Here is a 23740-nt window from a genome sequence, read left to right as displayed (position 1 = left end):
ATATATATACACACACACACACACACACACACACACATACATATACATATATACATATATAATCAGCTCTGTAGATATATCTATAGATATATGTAATGTATACACACACATGTGTGTCTGGACATAATTCAACACTGAAGTTAGATGAAAAACAGCAAACTTTTGTTTTACTGACTGTTAGAGATTGTTATTGTATCAATGACTGTTGAGACTTCACTTTTGGAAAATCATGTCTGGTTAACAAAGGTTGTTTACATGGCACTGACATGGCACTGGCTGAAGAGGAATCCAGTTTAGTAGCAGAAACAGACTCAGATCATCTCACGACCCTGTGGCTATAAATAGATTCTCATTTGTCCCAGACACTTACGACATGTTCATGCTCTGGAGACAACAAGCACTGAAGTGCCTACAAGTTCAAGTGTAAATATTAGTCTCGAGATTGCCAAGAACTACTTTTGGAACAGTTTATTGCAAATGTAAAACCTAAAAACAGTATTATCTAATTTTGTGCATAGAGAGACTTCTGGCAAAGGTAACCTGATATCCACCCACCAAATGCTGCACCTTTTCAGCAGATAGCTTTGAGGACTTGTACTTAAAGATGAAGAGAAACGTTCAGCTGGATAGCTGGTTGTTTTTATTTTATTTATTTTTCTGTGGAGCAGAACATTTTTTTTAAACCAAGTCCTTGATTTAACGTTTACACAGGTTTATAATAGCATAATTTTTGCCAGCATTTTTTGTAAGTACAGTTTTGATACATCAGGTACATTATGTGCCGCTTTAAATAATGGATTTACAGCAGATAACTAGTGATCAGTTCTGTAGTTCTCTTACAATAATATTTAAAAAGCAGGACTATGTTTGGCATATTTATTTTGCTTTCGTTAAATTAATACCAACAGATGATGCAATCACCGTTCTCTTTTCTTTTCTTTTCAGATCACTATTGGGATCCACACAGGAGAGGTGGTGACCGGGGTGATTGGCCAGAGGATGCCCAGATATTGCCTTTTTGGAAATACAGTCAATCTCACAAGTCGCACTGAAACAACTGGTGAAAAGGGAAAAATAAATGTCTCAGAATACACGTATCGGTGAGTATAGTCTGAAATAAGTACATCCTTATTTCTTATCAGTAGCATACAGTAAGCGTTTTATTTATTCTTGTGAAGTGTTTGTGGATTTTATCATTGACTGTAGAAAAAAGAGGCCGGCTTGAAGGAGCTTTACAACGTAAAGGGATTTGTAATGTGTTAAGAAAATACCAGGAATAGATAAAAAAGACAGCCTGAAATCCATTTAAAAAATAAACCGTGAAGTCTATACAAGGAAGGATTTCGTTATTTGATTCACCAGTGAGATACAGCCAACCAGGACTTCACAACATGCATAATTTGTGACATCGTCTTCCAGGTGTTTGCAGTCTGCTGAGAATGCTGACCCTCAGTTTCACTTGGAGTATCGGGGCCCCGTCACCATGAAAGGAAAGAAGGAGCCGATGAAGGTGTGGTTTCTTTCCAGGACGCCCACCGACACAGAGTCGACCGCAGCTAAAGCTTAACCAACACCATGAGTATCACCTAATCAATGCTTCAGTATTGTACTGTGTGCTGGCATTGAGAGGCAGAGATGAGAGGGAGCAGGCGAGATATAAAATAATGATCGATCCAGAGACATGCAGATATTTTTAATATGATAAAACACAGTTGTTTCAGTGTGAATCTGTCCTATTGCCCCCCCTCTCTCTGCTTGCCCATGATCTGTCATGACCTCACTGTATTTTATAATTGTGCAGTGCTTCATGAATAAGTAGAGGTTAGTGGTGCCGTATGTGGTACATTCAGATTTGATACATCTTTGAAAAAAGCGGTGTATTATAGACAATAGAGACTATCACAAAAAAGTTTTAATAAGAAAAAACATTTTCCATCACTTGTAAATGCTTTTAGTTGCCAGTTCAGTCTCTTCTGTGAAAAATACAGAGGATTTATATTCTTAACTCAGCCAAAAACTCATTTTACTCTAGATAAATTAAATATGTTTTTAAGAATTGCATTATCTGAATGACTCTTACAAGTCATAATGGCAAAATCCTTATTTAAAGTAAAAAAAAAATAGAGATCTGACTTTTAGGTGACATTTTTAAATAAAGTATTATGGCTCAATATCATGTTTGTATACATAACTGTCAGTATTTGTGTGGTCCATTTTCGTTTTTTGAATATCAGAGTTATGACATTTTACACTGAATATGCTACACTGATGTCAAGACCAATAAAAGAATTAAGTATTTAGATATTAGAGATACTGTATTTATATATATTTATATCACAATGTGCATCAGTTCTTTGGCACAAAAACTACTAAGCTTACTACATTCATGTATTACATTGCAAAGATGTATTTCATATTTATTTTTTATTTTTAGAAGTCACAAATTATAAAGCATTTGAGCCATTAGTATCTTCAGGTATCTACCACTGAAAATTAAAATAGACAAGTAACTAAAATGCTAGCTGTATTTATTGCACCTCTCATTGCACAATCTCCTTATTTCTCCTTTTATTAAATAATGCTGAGTGCTATTTTCACTTCTACTGTACGTATGTTACTGAGATAGTTACAGAGGTACATATTTATTATTTGCTTTACTTTATATTATTTTTATTTTGAAATAAAAACTATAGTTTAAAATGTAATGATGACCTTTAGAAAAGAAAAAATATAGTCAACTTTATTATGAATAAAACTACTGTATGTGCCTCCATCATATTCAGAATTAAAATAAAACTTTTTGTGCTTTGTGTGTTGGCTTAATTTCACAGGAGTATATGTACTATATTTGTTTTTCACCATGTTTTCCAAATGTTTAATTACTACACTTCACATAATGTCCTTCCAGCTTCTTGTGCAAGAACAAACAGGTGCCTCTTGTACTGTATGAGTGCATTTCTGTGCTTGTAAGACATGACTGTTTTATCTGGCCAGTGTTTCTTTCGGGAGGCAACTAATAAACAAGTCTTAAGAAGCGCAGGTTTCTTGGTATTTCCTTTGTTTAGCACAGATTTTGTTATCTAGCACGAAAATCTTCTTAAGACTAAACTTCACAGATGAACAGGAAAAAGCAATTCTCATTATTTTAACCAAAGGCACCATAAGTCAGCAAAGCACCATTTTAAGCAAAGTAACTCTTTACAAATATAGTGTAGATGTTTTTGGAAAGTGCCCTCTCTAGTGGTCTGCTGGAGGACTGCAACAATGGGGATTGTACATTGTGCATGAGGTCTTTCATTTGCCTTTTGACCCAGTTATTCAGTCAGTGTAAACTCCCTTTTTCAATAGGGACTCAAGTCAATTTATTTTCGTATATATATTCTGCCCAATATCACAAATTTGGCTCAACAGAAATGACATAAACTTTTGGAAACATAAACCTGAGCTTTTTTTTTTGCTTTAAACCCGAATGAAAGCCTGTCGTAGTCTAAACAGGTAACATATATCCATCCATCCATTATCTATACACAGTTTAATCCTCACTAGGGTTGCGGGGGGGCTGGAGTCTATCCCAGCTGACTCAGGACAAAGGCAGGGGACACCCTGGACAGGTCGCCAGTCTATCACAGGGCCACACTTAAAGACAGACAACCAAGCACACTCACATTCACACCTACGGACAATTTAGAATCACCAATCAACCTCAACATGTTTCTGGCTGTGTGGGAGGAACCCGGAGAGAACCCACGCTGCACGGGGAGAACATGCAAACTCCATGCAGAAAGATCCTGGTGCCCCCACTGGGACACGAACCAGTGACCTTGCTGCGAGGCAACAATGCTACCAACTGCGCCGCCTTGCAGCCCAGGTAACTTTAACTTTATTAAAAAATTTTTTGATGAGTCAGTCCTAATTAGTCTTTAACAGTATGAGAACAACAGGTAAATATACATTGGATTACGACACACATCATCTCTGAGTGTCTCCTGCAATCAACTGAAGCACTGAGAAACTTAAACGGAACAGAGCCATAATCAGCATGAACCATTACACTCGTATGTTTTCCACCGCAGAAAGTCAATTGTCAGCTGTGAAAAAGGTGTTTGCTTGCAGAGATGTATCTTCCTCACTGTGACCAATTAACATTGCAAGAACTGTATGTGATACAGAAGAACCACAGACTGTATTATTTATTTGTTTATATATTTTGCTAAGGGGCTGCAAGGTGGTTTGGCAGTTAGTATTGTCACCTCGCAGCAAGAAGGTTGCCAGTTCGTGTCCCGGTGAGGACACCCGGGACCTTTCTGCGCGGAGTTTCCATGTTCTCCCCGTGCAGCATGGGTTCTCTCTTTAGGTTCTCCGGCTTCCTGCCACACAGTGCAAAAACATGTTGAGGTTAATTGGTGATTTTAAATTGTTTGTAGGTGTGAATGTGAGTGTGCTTGGTTGTCTGTCTCTAAGTGTGGCCCTGTGATAGACTGGCGACCTGTCCAGGTGTCCCCTGCCTTCACCCTAAATCAGCTGGGATAGACTACAGTCCCCCTGCAACCCTTACAAGGATTAAGCGGTGTATAGATAATGGATGGATGGATGTATATTTTGCTAAGACCTATGCTCTACATTCCCTGCACATGCCCAAACAGTTTAAGTCCGCAGGTTTTTGTCTGTGGACCTCAGGCTATGTTTAGTAAGTTGATGAATCTGAAAAATAAGCTGGAGCCTGGCTATAGAAAGTCTGAACAATAATCATTAAGTATCCTGTGTAGAGTAACCAGTGCAGTGATGATAAAAGCAGAATAATACTGTACGTTCTCAGTTTACAGCAAACTGTTAAGACTCAAGATTCATTTGGGACAAGCTGTTTTAGCCACTGCACTCAGATTTATCCTGACAGTTTAGGGATCAGGATGGGGACTTCCTGGTCACAATCCTGTTTCGAACCTCCTGCCTGGCCAACAGCTCTTCCGAGGGTTCTTCCAAAAGTTCTCAGCCCACCTGAAAACAACGGGCTTAACTCCCATCTTGGGGCATAACTGTATACCTTAAAGCCTTATATCAATGTCCACAAAAGGTCAAATGTTTGTCGTCACTTCTTTGCAAAGAGAGGAAATCTTTGAGCTAGTGTGCAGTTGCTCCAGGACAATGTGCCCATCCACACAGCACAGGTGCCACATGCCACCGCACCCGACTTGGCAATCTTCTAGAAGTCAGAGGGTGCCAAGTAGGGTGAGCAAGGTGCAACAGTTCAAAGCCACATTGTGTTGCTTCTGCCAACTGTGCTTTGTGGACGGGTGCATTGTTCTGGAACAACCACACGCCAGCTCAAAGCTTTCTTCTCTTTTTGTTCTTTGATTTAGTATCAAAGTTATGTCCCAAAATGGGAGTTACTCCCCTCGTTTCCAGTTGAGGCCAAAAACTTCTTGTATATTTGACCAGACAGAAAGTGTCATAGTGTGCAGAATGCTGGATCCACAGAGTGTGGCAGCTTTCCTTAACATACAGCTTGTACTAAAATAAGAGTTTGAGTCTGTTGATCCGTGCCAGTAAACCCCTGCGAAAGGGTCACCGGTCCAGTTATCCGTTTCTAGGGTTTGGTTCTACCTGTCTACAGGCTCTTGACCCAGTAGGATTCTGTAAAACTGCTTAAGCTGGTGTCGAGGACACTCGCCTAGCTTCTAACTGCCTTAATCCAAATGTCTATCCCGTTCCTTCTCATAGTTGACCCAACTAAGTAGCCTCAGTGGTCAAATCATTCTACCAGACACGCTTATTTATGGTCGCTTTCCTCTTAATGGGTCGAACACTTGGTAATTGCCAACCCAGTCCCACTGCAATTCATGACTGCGTTGATATGTGATACCTATGTGAGACCAAACTGTGCTCTTTGCTGTTACCAAATAGGTGAATCAGGTGAAGAGGAACCATTACCTGCTTTAGCAATGAGTTCATCCTGTGGACAGTGGCCTCATAAGACATCTTCAGACATGACCTGTTTTTGAGGACAATGACCTTTCTTGCTGTCTTGACATTTTCACCCCTTCTCTCATCTTTAACTGTGCAGCTTTAATTTAATGGTTACACGAAATCACCTTTAATTCATTGCAATGTTAAAATAACCATTTCATATTTAAACACTTAATCACCAGATTACAGCATTTCTTATCATAGATTTTTTTGATATTGCTTACACTGGGCCAGTTTTCTTTGTTCGTGGCTGCTTCTGGGATCTCAAACCTTGGCTTCACTTGACAAGTCACTATAGTGACAACTTTTACACATCATGTTATCATTTTGCATGTGCTAGTGGAGCTGATACTACAACTCGGATAAACTAAGGGGGATGTAATTATGTTAACGATTAGCTTGCAAGGGACTTTTTCAAGTACGTCCCCATCAATTTCATCACTACAGTCATAGTAGAAAGGTCTTTGTCTGATAAGAGGCAGATTCACTGAGGTGGCAATGAAGGTCAGGCAAAGGTCTCAGTGGCACATTGGATGAGTAGAAATTCAGATAAGACAGAGAGCTGACATACTCTGCATGTTTTACTCAGACCGTTCTCAAACTTAGTTGTATTTAAACATGTTTTGTGCATATTTTTGCTGCTTCTTTTTTCTTTTTCTAAAAAAAATTTTTTGTTCAACTTAATTCTTGGATTGGCTTGCCCTTCCCCGTTTGAGTTTTCTTTGGGCAGGCGGTTGATTCCAAGTTTCTTCCCATTGGCGGCCGGCGCTTTGTTTGGCGGTTTTTTGGCCTTTGTTTTTTGATTTTTTTTTTGATTGGGAACACATTGTAAAGCGCCACTAAGGTAGAAAAGCGCTATATAAGTGCAGACCATTTACCATAAATACGTAAATTGTGTCTACATAATTCTGCTGGAGCCAAAGAGCCCCTAAATGCAACATTTTCTTACCCCACCAAATAAACTCAAAACACAGAAACACCCAGTAACATTTCTAGCTTTGTGTTTATTCAGAGCAGCATAGGCATAACATTCAGCTAGGTATGGTTTAATAACACACAATGGCAGATAATAATTGTGTAAACTAGTGTTTATTAACTTTAAATCTCAAAGGTCTCTATTATCTGCAATGACCAAATAAAGGTCAAAGGTATCACTGGAATTATCTTATCAGCTAGACTGATCTCTGCTGTCTTTGAGCAAAGCATTTACATCTAATGCAGCCATGTCTTGACTGAATAATACAATTTTAAGCAAAATTCCATTTACATTGTACTAATTTGCAGTAATTCACAAAGAAAATGTAGATGCATGTGCTTCAGTAGGTCTGTTTATTTACACTTTTGTCTGGAGGAACAAAAAATAGACAAAACGTGTCTGTGTTTAAAGCTAAATTATATATATATATATGTATTTTAATTTTTCTTGTATCAAATGCTGCATGCTTGATTTCTGCAGTCCTGGACTGAAAACTTTTTGTGTGTGTACACTATGACCAACACCCTATGTAAACAGAGATACAAGTTCAACAGGATGTCAACCTTTCAGTCATTCAAAAAGTGTACAGTATAGATATTGCCAGGAGAAAATATGAGCTTTAAACGGCCACATCAGCAATCGGACAGATGATGAGATAAGAGGGCGTGCAGTTTAAAAGGAGCGGCAGACTTTGAGTGAGACACTCCTCGCTTCAGAGTCGTCCAGCTCAACCTCACAGCAACCATGACCTTCAACGGCAACTGGAAAGTCGATCGCAGTGAAAACTATGAGAAATTCATGGAACAAATGGGTGAGTGGTGTCAAAATCCTAATAATTTGCAGTTTTAAAGTTCCTTAAATAACTGTTTTCTGTTATTGCAGTGTGTCTCATTACTTTGTATGCTGTTTGATTAATAAGATCACCATATTATGTTAAAGTCCTGATAAATAGCTGATAAAATGCAGGTAGTCACAGTCAATATGTGATATTTAATGAAGATAGCTGCCTTTAAGTCAGGATATAATTTCTGCATCAAACCAATAATCATGCACATTTAACTTGATCATATTGAGAAACTGGTTTTCATATTTGTGTGTTCATGAGTAAAAAGTTCAAAGTGAACATACATAAGCAGTCTTTAAACGCTTAATGTCGTTAAGGTCTCAGTTAAGCCCATTGGTGGTATGATGACATACCCAACGTGTTTACGATTTGACTCTTGCTCCTACTTACCTGCTAAAAGACACAAACGGAGGAACTACTTGTGCATGAAAAGAGATTAAATCCTGACAAACTTCCCGTCATTGTTCGCGGCCTATTGAACGTATTCAATGTGTCTGTTGATAGGAATTAACATGGTGAAGAGGAAGCTGGCTGCTCACGACAACCTCAAGATAACCATCGAGCAGAGTGGAGACAAGTTTCATGTGAAGGAGAGCAGTAATTTCCGCACCCTGGAAATAGACTTCACCCTGGGGGTCAAGTTTGACTACAGCCTCGCTGATGGAACAGAACTCTCGGTGAGCAAAAAGTGGCATCTGGTGGGATGCAATTATACATCACAACTGATTACGTTAGGTTTGTCTCCATTTATGAGACAGACTTGTTTTGTGTGAACATTCTCCTGCTTCTGAAAACTTTGAGCCGCCTTTTCACTCATTTTAGACCTTCAACCTTTGAGCCGCGGCTAATAGTTTGTTAGCTAAGAAAACCAATCAATAAATCAAGGTTTGACTTGTACTGTGATAAAACCAAACTGTGCCCAGCTGATTTCACCTCACTAATACAAACAGTCCTAAAGCTGTCAGTCAGCACAGTTTGCCTTTGGACTTCTGCAGAAATCTCGTCATCACTGTTATTTTCCACCCCACAGGGTTCCTGGACTATGGAGGGAGACATGCTGAAGGGGATTTTCAATAGAAAGGACAACGGAAAGCAACTGACAACAACCAGAGTCGTGCAAGGAGATGAACTCATACAAGTAAGGCTGGATTTGGATGTAAACTAGAACACCAAAAATGTTTATTTTGTATCAAACATTTAGGAGACCTTTATAGAAGATGTTAAGATTTGTCTATCTTAGGATAAACTTATTCTACAATGTTTATTTGATGCTCTGATATATTTGTAAATTCACTATAAATACAGACCTCAAGTTCATAATCAGTCTGAGTAAGCTCTCTTGAAAGTTCAGCTGGATGCTGAAATTTTTAAGTCATATATTAACTGGATCTTTCTCCAACAGAGCTACAACTATGAAGGTGTGGACGCCAAGAGGATTTTCAAGAGGGCTTAAACCAAACTGATCAACAGACCTGAAGTGAGAGAAATTTGACCTCAGGTTTCCATACAGTATTGTGTTGAACTATCAGCTACTTGCACCAGTGTAACCTGCAAAAAGAGCACTACCTGTAATGCATTGGATTTTGATATTTGCAATAAACTCACAACTGCCTATTTTCCGATTTGTCTTTCTTCTGTTTTTCTATGTGTCAACACGATCATTGTCAGAAGAACTCTGTGGAGGTCAAGTTAAACATAAGTGACTAATTTGAGAGTGATACAGTAATTGAAACTTTATTCAACAATGAATAAAAATAAATATATATTATCTACAAAAATATAAAGTGTAGACAGATTTTACATGTTTCTTTAAATTGATCTGTACTTACACATGTCAATGAAGCATTCACTGAAACAACTCAATTCAGCAGTAATGTCAGGCCAAATCCACAGACCAGACCACACAGAGGTATGACAGTAGGATTCAGTGAGGCATACAGGTCCGACACATCAGGCCACATCAGCCTGTGACTTATCAGATGAAATCAGTGACATAATGCGGAAAAAGTTCTCTTTTGTTCTGGAGTGTTGATGCAATACAGTGTAATTAGGTTCTGTCCCTGTATGTTTAGCACGCGGTAAAGGATATGGATTGATGCAATGCCAACTGTGACATGAGACACAGGAGGAAAACAGACCTGTAGCATACATAAAGCCTGCAGACAATGGGTGCAAGCCACAAATGTATTCATACACATACAATAGCTCAAGTGAAGAAAAATCTTGCAGTTATTACACGTTGAGGTTCAGCACCAAGTCCTGCTTGCCCAGGAGGTGGGATGCACTCGCTACTTTATAAGCACAGATTTCCTTACTTTCCGCACATGGTGTCTGAATCAAATTTTCCTGATTGAGCTGTGAGTGATTGTAGTTTGGAGATCTGAAAGGGGGCTTTTAGGATGACCAGACCTGGACCTGCCCCTGACGCTCACAGAGGAGCATCAGATATGTCACGGTTAGCATTGCATATTTAAAAAGTATTTCATCACATCCTCTGTTCCCTTCCATTCGCCTCCTTCATTCCCTAAATGTAGTTAACTCACACAAAAAAAAGAAGAAAAAGAAAGAACATGTTCCACTAAAAATGTCAAGGCACTATTGATACAACTGAAGACACAATGTTCAGAATGCAAAACAAAACGAGAGAATTCCTACTTTACAGATGAAGAACATAAATAACAGGAAAATGCAGTAAATAAATGAAACAAGCATTAGTTATAAGATAAAAAAAACACAACAAAACACTTTGCAGGTGAGACAACATTAAGGTAATCTGGTTAATATACTTGGACTGAGCTTCATCTCATTCAGTAATTTATAATTTATATATTCTGTGAATATATCAGGTACCTTAAAATAACAGTGATTTATAATTACTACAGCACAATAAACCTATTTAAAGGCAGTCTAGTATGTGTCCGGTGCGTACAGTATCAGTGAGAGGTGAGACTGATCAAAGAAATTCTCAGCGTTACATGTTTTTTCTTCAGTTTAAACAGTGTCAATAAATAAACTGTGCGAAATGCAGATAGATGCTCAAAACCACTAGCTTAGGCGTGATCAGATAAAACACTATCTCTAAACACTATCCTTTGGTGTCAGACAGCACGAACACGGCACACACACACATGGCAGATTTAGTGACTAGATGTACTCAGTGAGAGGAGTTGAGAAACACCTGGACAAAGGTTACTGTGAATAGATAAAAATGCAAAGTGGAAACATTTGTATAAATGGCAGGTTGTTTAGGAAAAAGACTTGGCAATCTAGTGATCAGAAAATGGAAAAAAAATAAAATAAAAAAATGTTGCTAATATTTGAAAATGAAGCAACATAATCTGTGTGTGGTCTTGGGAATGTCGGATTTCCACAATACAGACTTAAAAAAAAAAAAACACCCACATCTGTATTAAAGTAATTTTCTGAGAATGCATAGTACATCTTGGACAGCTTTCCAGTGCACTGTTTGCATCATACATTTCTTTTTAAAACTGATGTATTTATATATTAGCAAGAGAAGAGAACCACATTTAAATGCTAAAAAAAAAAAAAAAAAAGTTTCCAAATCAATCTTGATTACAAATTGCTATTTGATGAATTTATTTTATTACAATTACATAAAATCCAATAGAATGTTATGTTTGCTGGACGCACAGTCCAGTATTTTCATGCTCATGCTTTGGCTGTACACACAGCTAGTATGATGTTGTAAAGGCCACATGCAGGTTTCAGAACATTATTCTTATGAACAAGAATACTTGCGTGTTGCGTTGTATGGTTAGTAATAATGTCAGATAGGTATATCAATTACATTGGCATCAGTATGGAAATACCTGCAAATACAGACTTGTTTAAATCTGTCCACTTAAGGAGGAAGACTGGAAAAAATACAGTTTGACATCACTGTGAGTTACAAAAAAACGGATTACAAGAACCAGCACAGTTGAAGGTAGAATACACAAGGCTGCGTGATCGTGTATAGCAACCCACTGAATGGGCCGAGGGCTGCCCCGTCTACTGACTGCCAGACGGGGAATGCACTCATGCAAAATCACATTTTGTCAAACCAAGTTACACATTTTTTAAAAATTGCATAAACATTGCTTTAGTTTGTTCAGGGAAATTAAACAAATCTGAATCTTTGTCGAAGGACTTGTACAGCAAAGTTGGCAGACTGATAGGGGGCAGCCAGCGGTCATTCATTAACACATAAATGTCGTAAAAGAACTGATAAATGACAACACTTGAAAGTAATCAGCAATAAAACATAATGTATTTGTTGCAGTGTCTGTTCTTTGGGGAGCTTAAGTCCCCAATGTGCATAAAGTCGGTAAGCTGCCCAGATACTAATTAAACACGTCTCCAGTCTTACTATTTAATAGGTGTAATTCATGAACTACCTTCAACCTGCTGTTGATGAGGCAAACCTTTGATTTTATTGTACTGTGTAGAATGACATCATAATCTGATAAAGTATCTCTAACGTACCTTTCCATTTCAACATGCTGTGATTTGTCATCACACTTCATTCTCTCATGTCTGTATAATTCCTGTACAGATCACAGCATCACCTGTGGCTCACCATAATCTCTCAAAGCCTGACCTTAAATATATGTCTTATCTGCCGTTCCGCAGCACCTCTGCAGTACTATTGCACAAATAAAAAAATAAATATTTTAACCTTGTCATAAGGTGATAAAAAGAATTCTCCAAACACCCATTGTGCAAACTGAAAAACAAGATTTAGAACTAAATCTTCTCGCAGCAATACTGTTGGACGATGGAAGATATATGTGATCGTTGATAATCCGTCAAACAATTCATAACAGCATTTAGAAATAGGTTTTACTTATGTGACAAGCTTGCATAAATAAGCTCCGCTCAGTTTGGAGAAGTCAGGGCTTCTGAACATGTTTCCATTCTGTAAACTCTTTGGCATCCAGTTAATCCTGTCCATCCGTGTAAACAAAACTTACCAAGTAACACTCATAAAAAACCACGCTCATCCAGTCCTTTGGCTGTCACTGGGTTCCATTTTGCAGTGGGTTTATTGCTATTATGGCCTGTAAAAAAACAATAAGAGAACAGGCTTGTTAAAAATACATTTCATGACAGTTCTCTGTGCGCAGACTGACACACCAACAAAGGCAACAACTGGATATTGTCATTTTAGTCCTTTCCAATAACTTAAAGTGTTTCTACAGAGGCTTACTTGTTTCAGGTCTGGCTTTTGGCACGTCTTGTGAGTGTGTGTCACTAGGGAGTGTGTGGCTATTATCTCTCCTCTCACTCGCAATCACTGTCCGTGGCACCGTGGCAGAGAGGACAAGAGGCCTCTGGTTGTGGTACTTGAGACGGTATGTTTCCGTCATACAGTTATCCACATTAAAGTATGTTGTCAGAGAAACCTCTTGAGCTGGCACTGCCTGTTCCACTCTGCACCCAGTTAGTCTTTCCTCACTTTCACACGATGACGGGGTACTCCTCTCCGGGTCAGAGCCCGACTTGGAGCTTGCATCTGAGAAGGTTCGGAGGCCCGACATGTCAGGCTTCCTGTGAGGACTAATGTAGGATGTAGATGAAAGACGAGGACTTGATGGGAAAGTTTCTTGAAGCATCCTGGGGCGAAACGCTGCGTGACTCGTTTCGCCCTGGTGAGAAGAAATCCGTTGAGCGGGTCGAAGGTGAGGCGACCCTGTCGTAGCGAGCTGACGTTGGTTGTTCAGCTGGAGAGGCTCTGCAGTCACGTTGCTGGGAGGATGGTATGGCAGGGCTATGTGGGGACACTGGGAATCGGAGGCGGCGGCCTCGCTGTTACTGGAGAGGTAAGTGCTTTCTCTGTCCTCGGGTTCAGAGAGAGCAAGATCATCGGAGCTGTTCCATTCTGAGCTGCTGGTTTTTGTAATGTGCCTCAGGGTTGTACTTTCTCCAGTGTGCCCTCTACAGTTTGTCAGCTCCTGCTGCTCACTCTGCCTGCTATCTGAACCAGAAGAGTTCCTCTCTGAAGACGCTGCTTTTCTGGAGGTGCTAGAAGTGTACTTTGATTTCCGTCTAAAAAACAAAAGAAAATTATTAATTAAATATTACGGAAATGACATTCAGGACAATTACTTAAAGGACAATTACAGTTTACTTTCAGTAAATTTACCATGGCTGTGGCTCTACATACAGCTGTCAGTATCCATACACTTGTAAAGACCATGTACATCCTTGCAGTTTTGAGTTTCTAGTGACTCCTTTCACCTTTAATTTTCTATGATGGAATCACAGAAACCTGTGTATCTTTGTCACAATCATGCATTTTGATTAATTCATAGATTCATTGTAGATCTTCTGGAAATATTGCAAAATCTGCTGAGTCAAAACCATACATACAGCAATGCTAATGTCTGGTTAAATGTCCGTTGGTGAACTTGGCGCTTTTGGTAGATGTCCAAAAGCTTCTGGTTGTATCTTTGACCACTCCTCTTGACACAAATGGTACAGTTAAGCTAAATAATCTTAAGTTAATCCTTCTTCTTCAATATTCAATTTACTTTGTGTAAAGCACCAGTTCCATGAACACCAAAACAGTTCCAGAGCATGATACTGCCACCACCATGCTTGCCGGTAGATCGGGTGTTTATGGGTTTAAAGAAGAAAGAAAGATCAGCAGATGTTGACATATTTCCATAAGACCTATGATAAATCCACAGAAGAACCAAAATGCATGACTGTTTTTTGTGACAAAGACACATGGGTTCCAAAGACTTTCTCACTAAAAAAAAAAAAAAATTAAGGGTTGTAAGAGTCACTAGAAACTCCAGACTGCTGTGATATACACGGCCTTTACATATGTAGGTAAACTTTTGTTCACAACTGTTTCATGCTACCTTTGTGCTCCACCTCCATTGTATTAGTGGCAGGGAAATAAGGACATGCTCAAAACAATGAACGTCAGGGGTACACAGTGCAAACTTCCTGCAATTTTCAAATTCCTGCAATTCTTCTCTGGCATGTCACCTGGTTTTCACTTCTGAGTATGTTAGACACATGTAAATTTTCATCTCCCACTGCAATTTTGCTTATCTCATCAGATGGAGAGCTGGTCATTTGGTGTTCAGTTGATTTTGTTTAGAGCAATAAAGGTTTCAAGGCTTTAAGGATGGTGCTGCTAAATCATTTCTTGTAGTAGTTATGGACAAAACCGTTTTTCTAGAGTCTAGAATCGACAGATCTCACTCAGAGCAGCTTTAATTTTATTTTGTGGAGAGTCGTAACCACAAGAACACCATCATTTCTCAGAAGTATCCTGTCTTTCAGGACTGTCCTGTTGCCTTTCTGCCTCGATCTTTTGTGTCTCTTCCTCCATTTGATTTAGCGCCTTGTCTGGTTCCGCCAATTTGGATGAATAGATTTACCATCACAGTGAAATGACTCATCCTCATAGTATTTCATGGGTAATCCGGTATTGCTTTAAGCTTTTTGAGTTTCCTTGGAGGACACGATAACCACCATGAAAGTCACCCTCAACCGTGCGAACAATCTGGTGTGTGCAGATGAATTCGTGGGGGGATCAGGCTGGCCGGCAAGTTGGAATAAAGCGGAATTACCCTTCAGTTGTACATATTGAAACAATTTATACATAAATCATGATAAAGAGCTCTACCTTGAACTTGGACTGCCCTTTAGATGTGAGTGTGAAACTTGGTCATGGTTCTTTCCCTGAGGTTTGGGTTGATGTTTACCTAAAGAACAGAATATGAAGTGAATCAAAACAAAGACAAAGAAAATACAATCAGAGCATAAAAAAGACAAATCCATGTATCAGTCCCCTTTTGGAAAAGTCTATTCTGTGATTAGTACAAAAGATGGTATATTTCTATTTTCTTTTCTTTCTTACTTTTCCATATTAAAGCTGGAAATATAAATGAACGTCTACTACACTCTGAATGAGTCACACAATGCTGATTAAACCGTTTAGCAACAGGTACATTTCTCTGTATTTTGCAGTATAGTCGAGTTTTAAATCTGCTTTTTGTGGCGACATTCTCACACTTCTGCTCCTGCATAAATGCATTTTATATCGCCAGCAAAAATTGGTTGACCGGAGCTGAAGACGGAAGCAGCCGAGGCGATGGAAACAGACTAGGCTCGACCAAGTATGGCAGAGTTAATGGCAGAAAAAGGAGGCACCCGAGAAAAGTTTATGATGCACCAGGTAAAAAAGAAATTTGGCGTTAAAATGAAGGATTACAGGGTAAAGAAGAAAGTGATCACTGGACTGCACTGCCAGAAGGTGGAGACAAAAGTTCCACACTGAAGGTTTAAAGTAAGCAGAGCTTCTGCAAACACACAACACTGTATTTGTGCACTGTATGAAAATTTTATATTGAAAATAACAACAACAACAAAAAAAATCATGGTTATATTAATAAATCTGGCACAAGAAACAAGATTATTCTATTTTTTTCTCTGAATGTTTGGATTTTGTTCTTCCCAATCCTGAGAATGAACTTGGAATTCTACTAAAATGTAAATTTCAGCCTTTAATCTTATAGCGCAGATTTTTTTCTTTCTCTGAATTGCAAGATTAAAACCAAACCCTAATCTTCTTCTGTAGCTACTAACCAGGCTTGTACGCATGCACACAATAAAACAAAGCTGCAAACTAAGAAGACGCTGCAGAAAAAAAACATCATCTACGTCTGTATAGGAAGCAATTGTTCTCTAAGGACACAAGGTGGCAGCAGCACAGAGCTAATCTCACTAGACTTTGCCACAACTGGATAAATCTGTCAGCATGCTCGCTCCGTGCACCAGCGCAGTGAGAGGCAGCGTGGCGCTGAATTCCTTCCCTTTAAAAATAGATGTGTTATTTTTTTCTTTGCTGTTGCCCTGGAGAGGTCCATGCAAGGATAAAAGCTTTAGCTGTTGGTTGGAAACACTGGCTCTACATGCACATAGCCTCGATAAAGTATCAAGTGCAGCACACTCAAAGTACTGCATGCAACAGAAAGATATTTATGACAATGCCAGCAGCCATGTCCAGCTGTGCTATCTGAATGAGCTTTGTGGGATTATCATCAGATTAATGCCTGTGCAGGGCTGACTGGGTGACGAGGTTAAATAAGCCTGTCTAAGCTCAGAAATGAACCCCAACGTTAATCAATGTTCAACTGCTTGCATATTATCAGTATCAGACCACACAAGAAAGAAAGAAAGAAAGAAAGAAAGAAAGAACATGTCTGGAAAGTTAAACAGTTGTAGGGTATGCATGAATACTCAACACATTTTGCACTGAAAGAAAGCTGTTCAAATCCCCGAGGGTGTATATCTTGCATTTACATATCAGATCCACAGTCAGACAGCATTCTTTTTTCTCCCTGCTAAATCTTACATCATCTTTCTTTTGTTGGTGTCTTATTTTATCCTTCTGCTTCTTTTATGACTCATCCTTTTTTTAAAAAAAACAAAAAAAACACATGCTTTGTGTTCCTGAAATAGACTTGATGTGAATTTGTGTTCAGGGGTTAATTATTAAATTCACATTTGTTTCCTACACACAGTCAGGCTGCTATATAACGTAAGCCCTACATTTGCTCCAGTTGCTACAGACCACTAATAATAAGTTACGATTTATGGCATTTATTATTAGCTACGACTTTAACTGTGTCAGAAAAACCTGATCAAGCCCTTTAGATGGCAAAACTTACCGTTGTGTGAAGGTGAGGACGCTGATTTCGCATCGCCCCCCTTTTGGTGCAGCTGACTGAAAAGAAAGAGCCACATATAAGCATGTTTTCAAGTTTAATAGCAGGGAAGCATTTTAAAAAAAACCCAAAACAGTCAATATAGCAACAAATTTGCATGCTCAAATGATGCACAGGACCTCCGAGAAACACTGGCAGAATGACACAAACAAAACTTTCTAAATTCACTGTCTGTTCAGGTGTAACTGGATTCTAATGGATTTGTTTCAGATACATAATTTGCTGTTGTTTTCAAAGTCCTTATTTAGAACCATGTCAGTTCATGTCAGTGAACCATCAGTTGGCAGAGGGTACTTGAGATTTGTTGATATTAAGCCTTTAATTAAATTAAAGCATGATTATTTTAAAGACTTTCATTAAATCTGAACTATAATTGAGATATTTTGCTCGGCATCATGTCTATTTTATGGAGATATGATAACAAGCTCCTCTAATACTCGTGTTACCCTTTCTTCTTGATGTATTTCTGCCAGATATATGCAGACAAGTACGTAATCAACCACTGAGAGCAACTATTTAAAAATCTGAGCTTATTCATCAGAAATGCATCTTGTGTTTATCATGAACTAATCAACTGAAGGACTCTTTACACGGTGCAATTTGGGCTTGTCTGAGACACAAGCTGTCAAAACTGTTGCAACAGACTGCGCTCTGAGACATGTCAGCTGAACTTTGGATCCACGGCGATCAAAACAACTTTGGTACCAAATTCTCAGTGTGACTGCTGCTATAACGTGCATCTATGAGACATGTCGGAACACAATGCGAGAAAAAAATGGTGCACACCACGGATGTATCAAGAAGAACTGGACTAGAACAGATCAGCCACTCACATGAATAGAAACTGCTTGTTATGAGCCAAAGCCAAAAATGTTTTCTAGCTTCCAGCTTTTGTTTCAGTGTTGTGCGGCTCACTGCACATGTTCATTAGTGTTTCCCCTGCTGGCCTCACCTGCGCACTCCTGCCCGACCCTCAGACTGGCATGACATGATGCAAATAAACTCCTTGGCTATACAAAAACATCCCAAATATGAAACCTACATGGATGAAAAATCACAGTACGAGTAAAAACAGACTGCATTTGCAGTTGGACGTGTCGTATTGGTAATTTTAAAGATGTTTGTTTTGTAATGGGGATGGTTTCGTTGCAACACCGCGAGTAACGACTGATCAAATTAGCAGCAGGACTGAGGCAGCGCTGAATCCAGTTTGCCTAATACATCCATGGAACAGACGCACAATTAGAAATGATGCAGGCAAAAGAGAAAAAGAGAACTTGTGGTGCTACATTTTCAAAACATACAAATGGTTAGCACACGTTGATGATGCACCTCTGGTCTCATCGACTCTTTTCCACTGACATTGTAATGCTGCAGTTAACCCTACATTCATGCCACAGTCTGACGTGCTTCAAATTCTGATTCATGTCACACTGCTGAGTATCAACTGACACTGAGCTGTCTGACAGATTGAGAACACATTTTTATTTAGACCCATCTTATACAGAACAGTGTGACATACAATAAACTTCCAAGATTGTTGTTGTTGCACTTTCAAGTGACAGCTGTGGCTGCACAGGGTGTGGAGGTCACTAGAAATGCCAGTACTGTCATGGTCTACTGGGGAAGAAGTTTACATATTGAACTGTTTAAACCCCACATTATTAATCTTTGCAGTTTCAGCTGCCTTCCTGGAGCACTGATGCTATACATAGCACAAGCAACTTTAAAGGTGGAGTCATGGGAACAAGTGGTGTGTCATTTTCAGCCCAGTTTTACCCTAGTTTCCAAGGAAATCAAAAGTATTTCTGAGTGATGACGCATGTACTAGTGAGATAAACATCAGAGATGCTTTGCTAAAAGCATTTGCAAGTTCCTCTTTCTGACAATATTCACTGGTGACAAGGTGGTCAGAGCATTCTCATACCAGGTGATCTGTCCCTTAGCCTGTGTGCCTCACCTGAGTACTGCGAGGCACATCGCTACACATAACGGATCTCAGATTAGCAAACTGATGAAAGCCAGAAATAGATGAAAATCATGGCTGCTCTGGACAATCAGTTGCCATTTTAGCCGATATACATGAAAGCCTGTGTGTAGAAATATCTGACTTTCTATCCTTGTTCTCATTCAAATATTTTTATGTCTGAACTAATGTCAAATATGATCGTGGCTCATAAATAGGATATTATGTTCTTTTTTAAATATATTTTTGGGGTTTTTGCCTTTATTTTAGACCAGTAGAGATAGACAGGAAAGGGGGGAAAAGAATGGGAGAGACCTGCAGCAAAGGGGGTCGAACCCACAACCGCTGCATCGGGGAACTATAGGCCCTGTTTATGGGTCACCTGCTCAACTCGGTGAGCTATAGGGGCGTCCAGGCTACTATGTTCTACCAAGGTTGGATGCTGCAGATAAAATCATGATTTCACAGTCCCTACATCTTTCATTTGTCCTTGTGCAGAAAACTCACGGAACAATGGTCTTCTTACCTTTGCAACTGCACCTCTGGAGCTGATCTCTGGTCTTTAACCGCAAAGCCGTCAACCCCCGGGGAGTCAGGATTGGTGGAGCCACTGCTGAGTCTGTCACTGCTCTCATATCCAGACTCTGTCCTTTGAATGGTCCAGGTGTCGCTTCGCAGCAGAGTCTTGGGGCCTCCCTTCAGCCTGCTGCCCCTCTGCTGGCTCGTCCTGCTCTCCGACTCCACCGAGCTGTGGCTCTCGGTCTCCTGCCGCTGCTCGTCCTCGTAAATCGTCATTAAACACTTCTGTTTCCGATCTTCTCTGGTTCTCGCGTATTCCCGCTCTCGGTCTCGGCTTTGCTCAGCGTGCGCTCTTTCCTGGGACGAAGGCTTGCTGCACCGCGGGCTGTCGTGTTGCTGCTGACGGCGCTGCTCCAGTTCATTCAGCACCGTGTCCACGTTTAACACCTCCCGGATGGGTCTCCAAGTGGACTTGGACTTACCACGGCTTCCTCCATTCCCGCCTTTCTCCCATTGTTCGTGGCAGCTATCCTGATCGTGGCGACTGGGGGACGTGTTGGTCCTCCGGCTGTGGCCACCACTCTGTGTACCTAAGGTTTGTCCATGTGGCTCCTGAGATGCTCTGCTTGAATGGTTTGATGACTTCTCAGCACGTGGATGGCTTTTCACTTTTTCCACAGGAGGCCTTGGCCCGTTCTCAGGTGGAGATGAAGATCTTGTATGTGCCATATCTGAGGAGAGCGGACAGATTACGTGTGGAATTACTATTTCAAACTTGTTGCATGCCTTTGTGTTTCTATTAGAACTACAGTACAGTGAGATGCAGACACAATGCTCTACCTTTGTGTTGTGATGGGTCGGTCCTTCGATGCCCTCTGTCCTTCTTCGATGTTTCCCCCGGCCTCTGCAAATTCTCCATGAAAGGCTCCTGAAATCTGTTAGGACTGCCAAGTGGATGTTTCACTGGGGGGGAAAGATATAAATCAAATGGCAGATGAGCAAGTGCAGTGATTGCAGTTGATGTTTTCTTATAATTCACTGTGTATTTTGGCTCTTAGGTTAACCTTTCTAAGACCTGCTGACATTGGTGACACAAATAGTGAATAATTGTCTCTGGCCCGAAATTCTCTCAATCTGCAAAAAGCATTACACAACATGAATGACCAACGATGGCTCATGTCAGTTCATTTACACAGATACAGCAGCATTAGTTTGAGACAGCAGGAGTTGAGTCTCACTGAAGCCACCCAGCTATTCGTAACAAACTTAAGTGCAGCAATACCAGTTGTTTTTACAATGCACCATTCTTCCCTTGCATCTTTCTGCAAATGAGCCAAAACCAAAAGATCTTACCAAAGAGCAGCTGCTGCATCATTAACTTTGTTTAAAACACAGTACTCCTGCCATATCTTCCGACCCTGTGGTGTATTTCTTTGGCTCTGCAGCAAGCAGGTCACTGTGAGAAACAGTGATTATGTGAACTGTGAAACATCTGCCTTCAAATGAGCATGTTCACCTAACAGCTGCTGCTGTCGTTCACGTCTCACGTTCTGCGGCACTCTGCTCTTCTTTATGTGTGTTTTTATTTGTTTAGTGCTTTACTTCAATAAGATGCTGCTTCTTTTTTTTCAAACACAATTTGGGGGAAAAAAAAAAATTTTAAGTTGAAGGAAAATGGAACATGAGGTCAAATAATGCGTAACGCCGTGTGCGTGTGCATGACTGCTGGATGTTATAACAGCGATGAGTAACAGCAGTGAGTAAGCTGTAGTATTATGGATTTCCAGATTTGTTCGTGTAGCCTAATGCTGACATTTAAGTAGTTCCACTGAAAAAGGATACGAGATTTGGATAAAGTATACCTTACATGTCTGCCAAGTAATTAACTAATGCACACTTCATCATGTTGCCTGAAGTTACAGAGACTTTGTAATGCAAGCTGGAAGAGTGGACATGAGGATGAAGTACTAGAAATGAACACTTCCAACGCTACGCACTGCAGAGCAAATTAACAGTGCTTCAGTAAACCTCAGTACATAATCTAATTTAACAAAAGAGATAACAATTTTAAAAAATGGCCAAAACAAACCCAAGCCATACTTTCCTGTGAAGCAAAAACATCAATTACTTACGTTGACTGACAGAAAAACAAGAATCCTGTCCCATGCCAAAGTATTTGGGCACCACATTAAAGCAAAACAATCCATCTAAAGAGGCGAGATGCCATTGCCAAAAAACCAAGCTGATAAATTAATGGAGGCAAACATCGGAAACGTCTAGGGGAGGAGTGATAACTGTGGAGCGGGAGCATGAGTGCGTTTGGCCACAGGAGCAGGGATTAGGGAGGGAGGCGTGGGTGGTAATCTGCGTGCAACAGCGGCATCATCCTCATGTCAAGTTCAAGCCAGCACACAGGACAGGACAATCTTTCTGCCTGTGGTTTAACAGCACAATCCCAATGCAAACCATAACTGTAATTTGCGATTTGAGTGAAATCGTTCGTGTCACAAGTGCTGACACAGTTTAATGTTTTATTTCAGGTGATGATACTTTCACAAAGGTAGTTCGAATGCTTAAGCAGAATGGGATTTTTGGAAATTGAATTATTAGACAAACTGAAATCGATAAAAGTTCTAACGACTATCATGACCTCTTATGCAGTAGTTTAGATTCAGCACAAGTTGCCTGACACAGGATAATCTCTGACGTTGATGTCTGGCAGCAACGCTCTTGTTATAAGAAGAGAATTATAGTTGTTGTTGTTGTGGTTATTTACAGCATAGATATGTACAATAAAGGCTAGACGTCTTAAGGCGGTGTTTTGAACGGATCACCCTTCAGCCATCTTGATACGGACAAGCTCTCTGGCAGAACCTGTGGTACGTGAAGGAAGGTGAGTGATCTGCACAAACGTAAATACTCTTATCTCGCTGAAATCTTGACGGATTTACAAACGGTTTGGTTTCTTACAAACACTATTAACGTGGCCACAATTCAAATTACAAAAATACAAATAAAATACAAAATAATTCAAATACAAGTTGTTGCTGGCCGTGAGAGTGTAACATAATGATCCATAAGTGTAGTGTTATAACTACACCTCTGACGTTTATAACAAACCAAACTGTTTGAAAAGTGGTAGAAAATTGAGCAAGTTATGGTTATTTAAAAAGTACATGCACCACTACAACACAATGTTTTGGGTGAGCGAGCAGACCGTACCAAGATGGCCGCCAGTGTGGCCGTGCAATTTCATTGGCCGGCAGCGCGGACGAGACATCTAGCCTTTATTATATATATCTATGATTTACAGCATATAACCAGCAGTTTATGTGTACAAAAGCACGTAGTCAATTCAATATTTTACACAAAGCTTAAGTATATATGCACAAAATAAAAAATGTATATTCATTCACTCATACATGCATGTAGTTTCTTTGGGTCATTAACCATAATAATATGACCTCTTGCTTTACACAACATCATCAGTGTTACAGTGAGACACTCTGGTCACTTTTCCAATTTAGAAAGTCTGTATATAAATTCCTTAAAATTGAGGGTTTTTTTCGAAGAAAACAGTAACAAAAGATATACAATGTGATGAAGCACAGGATCATCATGGGAGTTGTTTTTGCAGAAATTGCCAATGAGAATCTATCGGATGTGGTTAAAACATAGTTTGATTTCATGTCATTATATTCTAATTAAAAAGTCACAAG

General features: G+C 39.7%; 3 protein-coding genes and 1 long non-coding RNA gene across 4 annotated transcripts in view; 3 read left to right on the top strand and 1 right to left on the bottom strand.

The window, feature by feature from the left end:
* The window catches only part of gucy1b1 (guanylate cyclase 1 soluble subunit beta 1), a 15930-nt gene extending 12891 nt beyond the window's left edge, over window positions 1-3039 (top strand). Inside the window, exons 11-12 of the mRNA XM_008286748.1 lie at window positions 946-1100; window positions 1420-3039. Of these exons, the coding sequence (XP_008284970.1) occupies window positions 946-1100; window positions 1420-1567 (303 nt within the window). The 3' untranslated portion in view covers window positions 1568-3039. The remainder of the gene's footprint in view (window positions 1-945; window positions 1101-1419) is intronic.
* Window positions 3040-7628: 4589 nt separating this feature from the next.
* fabp2 (fatty acid binding protein 2, intestinal) lies at window positions 7629-9403 on the top strand. The gene is made up of 4 exons (XM_008286737.1): window positions 7629-7751; window positions 8289-8461; window positions 8815-8922; window positions 9187-9403. The coding sequence occupies exons 1-4, from the start codon at window positions 7685-7687 to the stop codon at window positions 9235-9237; spliced, it is 399 nt and encodes a 132-aa protein (XP_008284959.1). The 5' UTR covers window positions 7629-7684; the 3' UTR covers window positions 9238-9403.
* Window positions 9404-9491: 88 nt separating this feature from the next.
* usp53b (ubiquitin specific peptidase 53b) overlaps window positions 9492-23740 on the bottom strand; it is a 24853-nt gene continuing 10604 nt past the window's right edge. The window contains exons 12-17 of the mRNA XM_008286691.1: window positions 20862-20984; window positions 20029-20752; window positions 17480-17535; window positions 15433-15511; window positions 12997-13835; window positions 9492-12847 (exon numbers count right to left, since the gene is read on the bottom strand). Of these exons, the coding sequence (XP_008284913.1) occupies window positions 12771-12847; window positions 12997-13835; window positions 15433-15511; window positions 17480-17535; window positions 20029-20752; window positions 20862-20984 (1898 nt within the window). The 3' untranslated portion in view covers window positions 9492-12770. The remainder of the gene's footprint in view (window positions 12848-12996; window positions 13836-15432; window positions 15512-17479; window positions 17536-20028; window positions 20753-20861; window positions 20985-23740) is intronic.
* Window positions 20859-23740, top strand: part of LOC103360801 (uncharacterized) — a 16602-nt gene continuing 13720 nt past the window's right edge. Inside the window, exon 1 of the long non-coding RNA XR_520372.1 lies at window positions 20859-20870. This is a non-coding gene — a long non-coding RNA (uncharacterized LOC103360801). The remainder of the gene's footprint in view (window positions 20871-23740) is intronic.

The sequence above is a fragment of the Stegastes partitus genome, unplaced genomic scaffold (genome assembly GCF_000690725.1).
Source record: "Stegastes partitus isolate 25-593 unplaced genomic scaffold, Stegastes_partitus-1.0.2 Scaffold11, whole genome shotgun sequence".
Lineage (NCBI taxonomy): Eukaryota > Metazoa > Chordata > Actinopteri > Pomacentridae > Stegastes > Stegastes partitus.
Note: the sequence above shows the minus strand (reverse complement) of the source record. Positions and strands in the feature narration are given on the sequence as shown.